The sequence below is a fragment of the Canis lupus genome, chromosome 17, assembly GCF_003254725.2.
Source record: "Canis lupus dingo isolate Sandy chromosome 17, ASM325472v2, whole genome shotgun sequence".
Classification (NCBI taxonomy): domain Eukaryota; kingdom Metazoa; phylum Chordata; class Mammalia; order Carnivora; family Canidae; genus Canis; species Canis lupus.
Window position 1 is genome coordinate 56,912,539 of NC_064259.1, and position 14,185 is coordinate 56,926,723.

General features: G+C 37.7%; 1 protein-coding gene across 1 annotated transcript in view; it reads right to left on the reverse strand.

Annotated features, from left to right (window-relative positions):
• NOTCH2 (notch receptor 2) overlaps positions 1–14,185 on the reverse strand; it is a 160,421-nt gene that overhangs the window by 113,797 nt on the left and 32,439 nt on the right. Inside the window, exon 2 of the mRNA XM_025453351.3 lies at positions 6,362–6,443. Coding sequence (XP_025309136.1) covers positions 6,362–6,443 — 82 coding nt within the window. The remainder of the gene's footprint in view (positions 1–6,361; positions 6,444–14,185) is intronic.

The window sequence follows — 14,185 nt, forward strand, 5'->3', positions numbered from 1 at the left end:
CATGAGTTCTATAGTAACACATATAAAAAGGTTAATTAAGCACAGAATATGGCATATAAAAAGTGTTCAATAAACACTGGCTAGCATATACTCTTTAACTTGCCAAATGTCTGATTGCTAACAAGAATTAGAATTCAGACTCCAGTCTATCTGGCATAAAAACCTATGCCCTCTCCATGTTACCAGGCAGGGATCTTTTAGATACCTTTGATCCACACACCAATACTATAATGAACCATACTAAAGCCTGAAGCAAAAGAAAAAATTCAGTTACACTGATCTCTTTATTTAAAATTTAAATATTTTTGTCATAGTTTTTTTAATTTTGATATTCTGAACTATTGCATTAATTTTGGTATTCTGAACTATTGCATTAAAATATTATTTATCTTGGTAACCAGGTTTTTTGACACCCTCTTAAATCTTACACCTGAGATGAAAGCCTCAGTTACCTTACCGTGGTCCCAGCCCTATCAGTCACTAACAGTTTCTGCTCTAACATTTCAGTCATTTCACAATTCACTTTGCATTAGTCTAGTAAGACTCATTCTGAACCCCTTTAAGAAGTCCAGGTTAATGAATCGATAATTATTTTATGACTTCCCAAAGACTGTGAAATAATGTGATAACACTATCGATTACTTGCAACTACTATCACAGGCTTCAGTTATCTGTTATATGTGGTATTCATAAACAGCACATAACAAGTAATTCCTGGGATCCCTGGGTGGCACAGCGGTTTGGCGCCTGCCTTTGGCCCAGGGCGCGATCCTGGAGACCCGGGATCGAATCCCACATCGGGCTCCCGGTGCATGGAGCCTGCTTCTCCCTCTGCCTGTCTCTCTCTCTCTCTGTGACTATCATAAATAAATAAAAATTAAAAAAAAAAGTAATTCCTGAATTAATATCTTCTGAAGCATCACATTAAAAAAAAGGATTACTCTGAAAAGTATATAGTGAACAAAAGACACTATTCTTCATTTTATGGTAAAGATTTTTAAAAACTATGGAAAAATGGCCAGTCTTCTAATAGCGTTGGCCAGAAAAACTGTATATATGATGTTCTGCTAAATAGAGCACTTCACTTGAAGGAATCTTCTTGGCAGAACCAGTTTTGCAGAGAAGAAAGAGAAAGTGATTTAACAGTTGACGTTTTTCCCAGTGTATCTCCTTGATCTGATATTGCCCTGAACAGCACTGAACGCACTTACAAGGTAAGTGAAAGGGGAAAATGTTGAGTCAGCCCTGACTTTTGAAAATGCCTTTCTAGGAGAGCACCACCACAACACAAATATTGATACTACATCCTCTACTCTAAGCCAGGCTCTGGAAGATTCCAACCTGGAGGATTCCAGTCTTTTCTGTCCTGACTGTATAGAAACACATCAAGAAGACAAAGAAGGCAATGGCTCTAGTTTTTTTGGATGGCTTTAGGAGGCCTGGACTACCAACATCATTCCTAATTCTGAAAAGGAAAGTTGTTAGTTGTTAATGTTTACGGTTTCTCACAGCTAGTAGACAAATTTTAGGTAAATTGTGAAACAAAGCTATAATTTATAACATTTTATATTTATGATTTACTTTGATAATATAAGGTAAAATAATTCCCTTTGATAATGATTACTTTAAAATGTAGTTTCTAGTTAGGTACTTTGGTGAAAAATAGAGATTCTCAAATGCAATCACCCATCCACAGGTACCTAAGTAACTTATGGTGACTTTCCAGTGCTTAACAAACACTGTGCTAGTTACCTCCTAGGAAGCATGTAGAAATTTATGAAAGAATCCTTTATAATGATAGTTTTTATCATTAAAAATAATGGCAGAGGGCAGCCCTGTGGCGCAGCAGTTTAGCGCCGCCTGCAGCCCAGGGTGTGATCCTGGAGACCCAAGATCGAGTCCCACGTCAGGCTCCCTGCATGGAGCCTGCTTCACCCTCTGCCTGTGTCTCTGCCTCTCTCTCTGTGTGTGTCTCTCATGAATAAATAAATAAATAAAATATTTTTAAAAATAAAAATAAAAATAAAAAAATAAAAATAAATAAAAATAATGGCAGAGTAATTATATCAGATTAACTCTCTTGCTTAGAAAAATTGGACACTGCAGACAATATATTAAAGGTACCAATGAGTAATCAAAAGGCAGAAACTGGGATACAAGTTTCCAAAAAAAGAAAAGCAAACTATATGAAACCTACATTTACATAGCTTTTTCCCTGAAGGTATTCCTCAGTCCGTGCAGCACAAGAAGAACAAAATGCAAGCAGAAAATGGAAGTTTTACTGAGCTGAGGAGTCAAAGCTATCTGGGACTGTCGAAATAGCTAGAATCTGGAGGAGGAGAAATCCTGGAAGACAGAACCATAGAGCAGGTAGCTCCAAAATATGTATACTACTCCACTCAAAAGCATAAATGATTCCTGGCTGTGCATGAACAAGGTATTTAGGAACCCAAAGGAAAGTAAGAGCTCTAAGGCTGAAAGGCTGAGTATGAAGGGAGTCAGAAGTTTGAATTCAAGTCCTACTAAATTAGAGGGGTTGGGAAACACCGAGCTTGACAAGCACCTTATACTTCCAATTTATCTCCTCGAAGGATCATACCCTGGGGAGTAAGGATCACATTTCAGGACTAAGAATTATGCTGTCAGACAAAAGGCAAAACAGACCTGCCAGAGCAAAGCCTAAAACCAAGCTTTCACATAATCAAGGTGATCTTCCAATGATGTAACTGCCCATTGTAACAAAACTCACCATTCTTTAGTGAAATATAAACAGTAAAATGCATCACTCACAATGTCCAATAAATAACAAAAACTACTATAAGTGAGAAGTAAAGGGAAACTGTACCCAGAGTCAACAGAAAGAGCTGTTGATACAAACATACCCAAAGACAATCCAGAAGTTAAGAACTGACAGATAGGGACTTTAAACAACTATGATATATATGTCCTTAAAAAAGCACATTTTGTGAATTTTACAAGTCGAAACCATACCCTCCCCCAACATTCTAGTGAACTTGAGTTACCCATGATTTTCAATCAAATTGGGATTTGGAATGGTTTATCTCTGAAAGCCTGAGACAAACAACTTGAAAGTGATTAATGACAGCCAAACTTAAGTATATATTTACCCCTCCCAGTAGGACAAGGGAGAGAATAAAATGTCTTATCTCTCTATAGTGAGAGGGCTTTATTAAGATCTAACAACTATTTAAGGGCAATAACTGAGTTTTATGCAAGATTACACAGGTTCTCCTTGTCTGGCATCCCAATCTAATCATAGACTGATAGAGTACTTAAGCTCCTGACAGTGAGAAAAAAACAGTTGAGCTGTGTACAAAACTAACCTTTGGAAGTACTTATCCTCATCTGCCAACGTGATCTTATCAAGGATTTCTATAATTTCTATAAACAACTATTATATTTTAGCTGAATCAGTAGCATTATGCTCTTTAAACAGTCAGATACCTTCTACTTTAAAACATTTTCCATTAATTCCCACCCTCCCACCCCCTGTAAAAAGAATTTGGCTTCAACTTTCTTTTCTTAATCCACTAAACAATCTCATGAACAAAAAGATAATCATATGCCCTGCACGTCTGATGTAATTTTTATAGAACTTCTAAGTGTTCTAATATCCATTTACCATTTTGGGAAAATAATATTTACTGAACAAGCTGGATTCCCTTCTTTACCCAAGGAAAACAGCAAAGTTGGTGAAGATACACTGAAAGGTCTGCTAAGTAAATGTTATTTTTGCTTAAAATTTTGCTTACCATCCTGTGGCCTTGCAGGGATGATTGACTCGGCCTCCCTGATATTGTTCTTGCTTTTCCTGTGTCCAGTTACATTGACATTGCCACTCCTGAAGATTCTAATACTTCTTTTACTGACATGGAGAAATACTCTCTCTTAACAAGTTTTGTTGTTCATATTGCTCTCCCAAAAGGACAATTTCACCCATGTTTTTCCTTACTTCTACCTTCTCAGGGGGCTTGTTTCCATCACAAAGGGTTGAAGGACACCTGAAGGGCCTGACAAGAACTATATCCATAAGCAACCTATTCCACTGACAGTTATCAAGCACCCAGGGACAGGTTTTGGGCAGCTCCATTTTTGTTGACCACAAAGTAAGCTCCTGTTCCCTAGCAGTGCTTCTAGAAACCATGGGCAACTTCGTCTCTCTCACCTTGGTTGGAGAGTTTGAGATTAACGGACCACAAATCTCTTTTCTCCTGAAAGTGACCCTTAGTGTCCTCTCCTGGTAAGTGCTCAGAGACTAGTCTCTCTTCTCATAGCCGACCACAAATACATAGGCCAACACTTAGAACCTATTTGAAATTCCCCTTATATAAGTTACCAAGTTGAATTATGTCCAAATAGAATTAAAGTACAACCATACTAGGTGCTGTGTGAAGCAGATAAAATTCTCAGAGGAGAGGACAGTATCTTCTTATTTAAGACATAGATTAAAAAAACATGTGAATGATGAAATGTACTGAACACCTTTTGGTTCAAGAAATAACATACATTGTTAAGCTCTAGTGACATATCAAGCACCATATTAGGCATTAACTCTATAAAAATGCGTAAGACAAGGACCTCAAAATTCAGTAAGAGAAACAAATAATCCAAAAATGATCATAATTTAATGGGTTAACAACCACAAGAGAGCTGAATAATGGAATAAAGCAAGTAACTATGACACCAGGTACCAAAAAGGGACTGAAGATTTTGGTGGCCAGTTCTAAGGCCACCCCGAAGTTCTAAGTTCCTCCCCTTTATTATCTCCAGCTGTGTTACCATTCTGAAAGAAGACTACATCACATGTTCTTGCTTTTTGTTTTCCAGCTAGACAAACTAAGTGAGCAGCTCATTATCAGTTATAAAAAACATTTCATTTCCAGTATTATTATTCCAATCCAAATAACCTACAATTAAACTTTATGTCATCATAGCTTAAAATATTGTCCTTCTGCTGAAGAGCATCTTTCCTGACTTGCAAAAATTCTCACAACACTGAAGAACTTAGATCATGAGGCACCTGGGTGGCTCAGTTATTGAGCGTGTCTGCCTTTGTCTCAGGTCATGATCCCAGGGTCCTGGAATCGAGTCCCGCATCAGGCTCCCTGGAGGGAGCCTGCTTCTCTCTCTGCCTATGTCTCTGCCTCTCCGTCTCTCATGAATAAATAAATAAAATCTTGAAAAAAAGAAAGAAAGAACTTAGATCCTGGGATCCCTGGGTGGCTCAGTGGTTTAGCGCCTGCCTTTGGCCCGGGGCGCGATCCTGGAGTCCCGGGATCGAGTCTCATGTCGGGCTCCCGGCATGGAGCCTGCTTCTCCCTCCTCCTGTGTCTCTGCCTCTCTCTCTCTCTCTCTCTCTATCATAAATAAATAAATCTTAAAAAAAAAAAAAAAAGAACTTAGATCCTGATGTCAGAATGGACTTGACTGGAACCAATGTTATCATTACATTTATGTCATTCAATTAAATATCCAAAGAAGAAATAAAAACATGTTGGGTAAACTCATGTAAAATGCTTATAAAGCAAGTACTGTTACCTAAGCAGAGGACAAGTACAGCCCATACAAGGGTTAAAGAAAAGTTATATTACCAATCTTATTTTCCGTGATATAAATACAATGAATACACATTCCTGTCAAAAATTTTCAACTGAGCCAGAGGCAGAAGGAAAACCATATGGTCCACAGGACACAGAGAGGAACTATTTATGAGATAATCTCACAGGCTTCCTCAAAGAAATAAAAAGTATAGCTAAATTAGGTGGTTGGAGAAAAAGAAAAACTGCTCTTGAGAACCAGCCTACACCCCCTAGTCCTGTCCCATAGCCTTCCTTTTATAACCCCATATAATGACATTTTCCACAGTGCCTGCTCCATGTCCCACCCCTACAGGTGCATATGCATCTTTCTCACGGTCTCTCTTTCAGAACTGGACTTTTTTACACCAGAAAAATAATTTCACGCTATAATATTTACTTACACTAGGCAGAATTAAAGTTGATATCTATTGTGGTTTGACTTAAGAACAAGATCATAACTAACATGTTGAGGAGTGATTCTAAGAATGCACTCGATATACATTAACTAGCCACTCACTGAAAAGTCTTTTTCATAATGAAAAAGATAGTGATAAGATAATAAGAAGTTCTTGTTAACCATTTATCTGACATCTGCATCCTTCCATTCTCATCCCCCACAAAGACTTTATCAGAAAAGTTAGAGAACCAGTAATACTTCATAGAAGTATTGAAAACAGAATTAAGCAGGACCAAATCTTGTCTAGTGTTATACAGAGGAAAAATAAAATATATAAGAAGGAAAAAGAAAACGAAAAACTTACTTGCAGTATCCTGTGCCATTGTGGTAGGTAACACATACTCCTTCATTTACACAGGGCTCATAGCTATCCCGACACTGCAATGCTAAAAATAAAAACAAACGCACATTAGAAATAAGTCACTAATCATAACCCTTAGCAAAGAAATTTTACTCAATCCAGGTCAACATTAGTTCCCATATCCAACCTGATCTGGGTTTCTCTTTAGAGTTTTAATCAGGTTTGTTTGTTTTGTTTTGTTTTGTATTTGTCCTGTTGCTTCTAGGGTCATAGAAGCATGGAAGCTCATCCTAGGAGTCTCTTCCTACAATAACTATTTTGTAGTCTTGAATGATGCTTTTAATTCTCTATGCTTCTCTATCTTCCCAGATGTTGCATCCCTATCTCCCAATAATACCAAGAAAATTAAAACTCTAACATCCATGACATACTATGAGCATCTTGAAATTTGAATCCTTCAGATAAGTAATGTAAAGATTCATCAATTAATATTTAGGAAGACCTGGGTAGATACTAAGTCACATGATATTAATGAATTACTTAAGCCTTCAAGTGAAGTTTCAGAACAAGTCACTTTAATAAGTAATCAGAAACATCAACAATATTCATTGAAAAAACTGTAATTGAGAACCTAGTATATACTAGGCACAATATTAGGATCCAGAGGAAAAGGGGAAATGTAATACATAAGAAATAAATACAATATAATCTCTAGGTTTAAGGGACTCACACAAAGAAAGATGGGGGAGTAGATGGGTCAAAGTAAAGAAAATAAAAAGTTAATTTTATATACGCAGATAAAATAATAACTCTCAAATTCTTAAACTCCAGTCCTTTTCAAGACAATGAAAAGGCACCTACCTCACCACCATAATCCCTCCTCAAAACAGAGTACTCAGAAATAAATAACAATAGTAGAAATTTTCATTTCAGTCACAAGAGGAGAAAGGACCTTAAAGTCTACCACTCACTAGCTGATAACCTGATTATTCAGCTTTAAGAGTTGGAATTTTCATCACCAAAATCCTTGTCAAGAATCCTAATAACAACTGGGAAGGCAGGACAGAAAGAAACCTAGTCAAACAACAAAAACCAAAATTAAAGTTCATGAACTTTTTCTGGAAGATTACATGCCCACCTCCTAGGATGGTTTGTATACAAATACCTGAAAGCAAAATTGAGAAGTCTCCACCTTTGAGTTTCCTCCAGTCATACCACTCTATGACTAGACTGCTCAGTATCACAGGCTCTAGGCCTGCCCCTCTGAGGCATCAAAATCACCTTCTTTTCACAGGGAGAGCCCAGGCACGAGCTGGGTGTTAGAACAACTCCTCCATTAACAATTACTGCATAAGAATCCTCTATTTGCCCGGTACCATCACCAAGTAATGGAACTATTTGACAACATGTTTATAGAAATCTCATCTCTTAAAATAACAATATTTTTAAAATAGTAATAATCACAGCAGCTAACACATTGCACTTATTAAATCCCAGATGCTATTTTATGCACTCTACATAGACTAATTCAACATTCCCCACAACGCTGTGAGGCAGTTAATTTCATTATATCTGTTCCACAAGAAGGATAAGTGACCTGCTACTGCCACACCAGTGAATTAAAGAGCCAGAATTTGAACCCAGGGAGTCTGGAACCTGTGAGAGAGTCTGTGCTCTTAACTACAGTGATACACTACTTCCCACTACCTGACATTTTTCTTCTCAGATGGGCAGGATAGGTTTTGTTATACATTTACTACAAAGTGAAGGCCAGGGAGGTTAGGTGACCTCATGGAACATCACACCACTAGCTGTGGCAGTGCTAGGCCTGAGACCCAAGTCTCTTACTAAGTCCAGCCCCATCTCTATGACAGCTGCTGGGATCACAGAGTCACTAAACTGCAGCCTGAACAGGCAGATTCAGGAAGAGGGTCATCTTGTTGTCCACATCCCACTTCCCTGTAGGGCTCAAATGCTCCCTCTTCCCACACTGATAAGGCCAATGCAACAACTATAATTAAAACAGTTAATGTCAGGTTATTTCCTCCATACCAAAGTTCTCAAACTGCTTTTTTCATTCTCTTTAGACACTTTTATTAGTTTCAATGAGGACTTCCTGACTTTTTTCTATTTGCTTTTTTTCTTTAAATAAGGAAAACCTGTCAGTAGGAAAGGAATGTCCTGTAGGCACAGAGCAAGCTAAGCTGCAGCTCTGTCCTCCTCCTGCAGGAATCCTGAAATCCTGCCTCTACCACCAGCTGTGCTACTGCAAATAAAACACAACCTCATGGTGGCTCAATTTCCCTACCTGTAAACTAAACTGGGGTAAACTACATATTCTTGAAGGTCTCCTGTGATCCAACAGTGACACCTCTCTCATTAAAGTATGTGAATGGCATGCCTGGTACCTGGAGAAATCTATGCAGAAGGACATTAAGGACCTAGCCACCCATGACTCAGAAAGCCATGGGTGCAAAAAAATTACATTCTGTTCCTATTAAGTGTCCTGGCAAATCATTACAGTGACAGGTTCAAAGAAATACAAACAACCCAAAGTCAACATGTGGCAATCCATCAAGCAAATAACTTTATAGCCCAGCCTTAGTGAACCAATCAAATTTAGTGACCAAAAAAGAGGTGGGCTTACAGGGCTAATAATTAATGCCATTTGGCTAATCTGTAGGATCATACTACCTTGACCCTATAACATTTACTAAGCTATGGTGCTCAAAATGTGCATCAGAATCAAGTAGAGGGCTTGCCACCCCCCCACCCCCCACCACCCCACAGTTTCTGATTAAGGAGTTCTAGCAGGGGCCTGCACATTTGCTTCCTAACAGGTTCCTATATGATGCTAATGATACAAGTCTGTGGAACCAGACTTTAATAGCAACTAAGACATGAGTGTCCACTTTAAGGAATCCTCTACTACTATAGAATCCATTGAGGTCTTGGATAATCTAGACAGTAATGTATTGCCTGAATAGACAAAAGAAAAATAAAGTAAAATTTGAGACTTGTGACTTTGGTCAGGGGTATTTCTAAATGAATACTATAATGATTTGTCATTCAAAGAGAAGGTAAAATTTTGATAACTCAAAAAAAAATTACAGTGAGACAAGAAAAGACCTCATTTAAAAATTCAATTTGCTCTCTTTCCAATGTAAAACACTTAAATTTAACAGTGAAATTGAAAGCACCTTTATATTTGTAAAGTAAAAAACAAAATGCTCAGTAATATACCATTTAGAGAACAGATGCTTAACTGATGCTTTTGTAGACTCAGAGAAATGAGTCCTTCACAAAAAGAGTGACTTTTTCCCAAATTTTCATCTTAAGCCATAATGATCACTCAATAAATACTGTTGACTGGAATCAATCTCATATACAGTGTGTGTGTGTGCGCGCACGCGTACGTGCCTCCCACTCCCCAAAAAAGGATAAAAGCAAAGAGAAGCAAGAGATTTCAATTTCATCACTCCATCACTTGGCAATGTGACACAAAATTTAGAGACCAATTTCTAATTTTCATACACTTTCTATTCAATGTATTTGGGGACAAGGGTTCTAATATTCAGAACATACTTATAACGCATCTATTCCATGAGGTACGGGCTCTAATGTCAGGGATTCCATGCTTAACAGAATAAAGTACCTGTCCCCATGAACCTTCTTTCTATTAGGGAAAGATAGATAATACATGAATAAATAATGTCATTTTAGACATTGCTTAAGTGATAGATTCTGTTGGAAACAGAACCCAGATATGGGAGACAGAGTAATCACAAAGGCTGGAGGTATAGGGACCTCCTTTAGATAGGGTGACTAGGAAAGTCTTCTCTCAGAAGGTATCTTTGAGCTAAGATTTAGAAGAACAAGAATCATGAAGATGCAGGAAAGAGCAATTCCAAACTGAGTGAGGAAAGAGTGAGGAAAGTGTAGAGGCCTTGAGATGGGAATGAGACTGATATTCCAGATTCATGTGGCTGGAGACTATTAGGCAAGGAAGGGTGAGTAACAGGAGGTAGTAAGGAGTTAGACCCCGGCTTCTGGTCCAAGTGAGTGGGTAAGTACTGCTCAGCTTTAAGCAAGGAAAATGACACAATCAGATTTGTGTTTGAAAACAGTCACAATTGTAGGGGCATATGGGTGGTATAGTCAGTTCAGCATCTGACTCTGGATTTCAGCTCAGGTCTGATTCCCGGGTTTTGAGATCAAGCCCAAGTCAGGCTCCACACTCAGCAGGGAATCTGCTTGAGATTCTCTCTCTCCCTCATCTTCTGCCCTTCCCTTGCTGTCATTGCTTGCGCGCTCTCTCTCTCTCTCTCTTTCTCACTGGAATAAATCTTTAAAAAAAAAGAAATTAAGAAAGAGAAAAAAATAAAGAAAAGAAATAAATTATAAAATGTTCCAGTGAGTGAAGGAGCTTTTTTTTCTTTTTTACATAAGCTTACTCAAGTCATCCCTTTTTAGGCTAGATTGAAGACATCTATTTTCTCAGCTCCCCAAAAGTGGTAAGGATTTTATTCTAATCTCATCCAACCTCCCATAAGCCTCACTTGCAAAGTGTTGGTACAGCACTCTCTAATCTACATTGGTTTTCAGTTCTTAATTCTCAGAACTTACTCTCAGTTTGGTTTCAGAACCAGCTGAGAGGTCTATGCAGTACCTTCACACAATGACACAGATGTCACTTCTTCCAGGAACAAGCCATTTCTTATTTTTTCTGGTCTAAACTCTCAGACTCCTTCAAGATTACAGCCCACCTTCCCTGCCCGGGATCCTCCCACCATAATAAATGCAGTCACTAGCTGGAATGGATCACCACTGCACTCAGTTCCATGCCTATCCCCATCTCAGCTTCCTCAGCTGCCACTTTCCCTCCACCATGGACACTACTCATTCTGCTGAGGCCCAGCCCAACTCCTCCCTCATCCTCAGAGCCCCTAATTCTTAGGACATTCAGAACCCACTTACAGTTTAGCACTTAATTTTATGCTGTCTTCTCTCTACTTTTCCATGTTTAAATTCCTAAAGGATAGAAAACATTTCTTCTTTTCTGTATATTTGAAACTATAGTTTTGTGCACAGGTGCCAAAATCAGGTTCTAAGTTTGGATTCTAGCACCATCATTTCCCATCTATAGCTGTATCCTCTTTATGATTCAGTTTCTTCACCTGTAAGATCATCTCCCAGAGCCCTCCTAAGAACTAACTGAATTAATACATGTAAACAACCTCGAGTGCCTGATAATGAGTAAGAGCTCAAAAAAGCCTAGCTCACATAGTAGGTTCTTAAATTCTTGGTAAGTGAATGCATGATAAATGGTGCCTCTAGGAAAACTTGTTACATCAATCAAACCCCAGTTTAAACAAAATTGAGAATCTGGAAAAATAGAATAGTCTTAGGCAGTTTAGGATGTAATATCAGTAAGTGAAATACATTCTTCACAGTTGCCATCACTAACAGTCTAACAAAAGAAATACTGAACTATTACTATGACAAAAAAGAAAATCAGAGGCCACTGCTTTAAAAAAGGTGTAGCACTGCAGGAATAAGGAGAAATGAAACACTAAAGGTAAAATAAACACTATATATAAACAAAAATGCCTTTTAATTTTAATACAGCTCTATATTTTTTTAAAGATTTACTGTGAGCATAGGCCTCTACGGGGCATTGCATAGAAACCAAACAGAAGTAAAACAATTCCTATCCTCATAGTCCATATTCAGTGTACTGGAGGGAAGTTAGGGGTAGGGGCAAAGAGAATATCATTTACCTAACTGACTCGAAGATAAACACAAACAAAATAAAAATTGCTTTTATTATATACATTTAGAAGACCCTCTTAACATCAATTTCAGAACCACTCCAAAAAGAACCTCTAAGAAGTACAACCCAAATCCTTGTGTTTAGCACTGTATAACTCAGTCCAGAACAAGGTTCTGGTATTTATTCAAGTTCATTGGCTCATTTGTCTATAAATACTGCATATAAAAGAATAAATTTTCATTGACTTTAACCACTTCCAGTGCCTCAGGAATTGGCTCATTCAGGGATTGGCCCAAGGTATCCTGATAGAATAGAATCCTCCTTAAAATTTCGTCTAGGCATTTGCCTAGGTTTTTCAGGGCTTTTCAGTATCATGCCAGCTACATATTGGTTTAAAAGCTTCCCTTTGTTTTAGGAATCTCTAACATGAGTAATTAAATCTGCACCCCAGCCGGCTGTAATCTGAGCAGCCTTCAATTTGTTTCACTTGTTGCATTAACATGTAATGGGTGTAAATTGGCATTACTTGTTGCTTTGTAGCCTCTTCAAATAAGCCTGTCTGTTGTCTATCTCACATGATTTTATTTTTCATATCCTGCTCTGTCAGTCTGCAGTATATGTGTTCAATCCACTGCTCACTCAAAAGATGTTTTAATATCTTAAATGGGTGAGGTTCCTAAAACATGTGAAGAGAAGGTATACAGGGCCCTTTTAGTTTTCTCTTCAACGTTTATGCAAATTTCAAGTAGCAGCATTTCAGAAAGAGGTCTGAGTTTACGCCCTAGAACCTTGGCTACAGCTGGCTGCTGTTGCTTCAGGCACATGGTGTCTGAAGAGGCTCAGTAAATGAACAAAGCAAAGTTCTCTAAAATGACTGCTTGCTTTATTACCAAAAGTAGGAGAATTGAGGGCAGACAGAGAGACATCAGGGATTTGCAATAATTCTCACAGCACCCTGTGATTTCAAACAACAAACTTCCACTGAATTTTTATTCCATTTTTTGGGATCAAGCCATGAAAAAAAAATCCAAACAAACAGAAGTGCAGAAGCTTAAAAATCCCAAGTGGTACATTTAAATAAAAACAAAGTAGAGAAACATCTGTCTTCCTCATTGAAATCTGTCTTGATTAAAAAATAAATGCAACAAGGGAGATACCAATTTTATTTTCCTGATAGTATTGCAAGAATTTCTCTATCCTTTACAGATACCATCTAATAGAAAATGTGTTTCCTACTTAAGAGATGCTGATCTCAGACCCACAGAGATTAAGGCTTAGGCTATACAGTTCATAGCAAAATATTACTACTTTTCAAAAATAGGTATACCTTGATTAAAGAAAATATAACCAACAAAAACTGAAGTTATAAATGAGTGTTTTTGACATTACTAATAGAATTAGTTTATAAAGACAACTGTCCTAGTGAGTTGATGAGTCTAGAATAATCTTTGATTTAAAAAATTCCAATTTGGGGGATCCCTGGGTGGCTCAGTGGTTTGGCGCCTGCCTTTGGTCCAGGGCGCGATCCTGGAGTCCCGGGATGGAGTCCCACGTCAGGCTCCCGGCATGGAGCCTGCTTCTCCCTCTGCCTGTGTCTCTGCCCCCCTCTCTCTCTCTCTCTCTCTCTATCATGAATAAATAAAATCTTTAAAAAATAAAGAAAATTAAAAAATTAAAAATTCCAATTTTGTCCTACTTTATACTACTGGATTTATTGCAAAGAACAAAATGCATCAATATTTGCTGTGCTATATTCACATATACTATGCATTGTGTTATTTCCTTCTTTATTTTTGTCTTCTTAAAGATGGCAGAAACACTTTAATTTATGAGTTAAATAAGATAAAAATTATAAAAATATATTTATAAATCAGATGTGGCAAATCTGTTAGTAAGTACTTCTATACACATGTACATCCTTTCACTTGGAAAATACTTCCCCTCACTTTCTTCCTTATCCATCTCGCTTATTCCCAACTATATGTCAAATCATAGATAAAACATTACCTTCCTAAAGAAATCCTCAGAGACCCTCCAGTCTGATTAACACATTC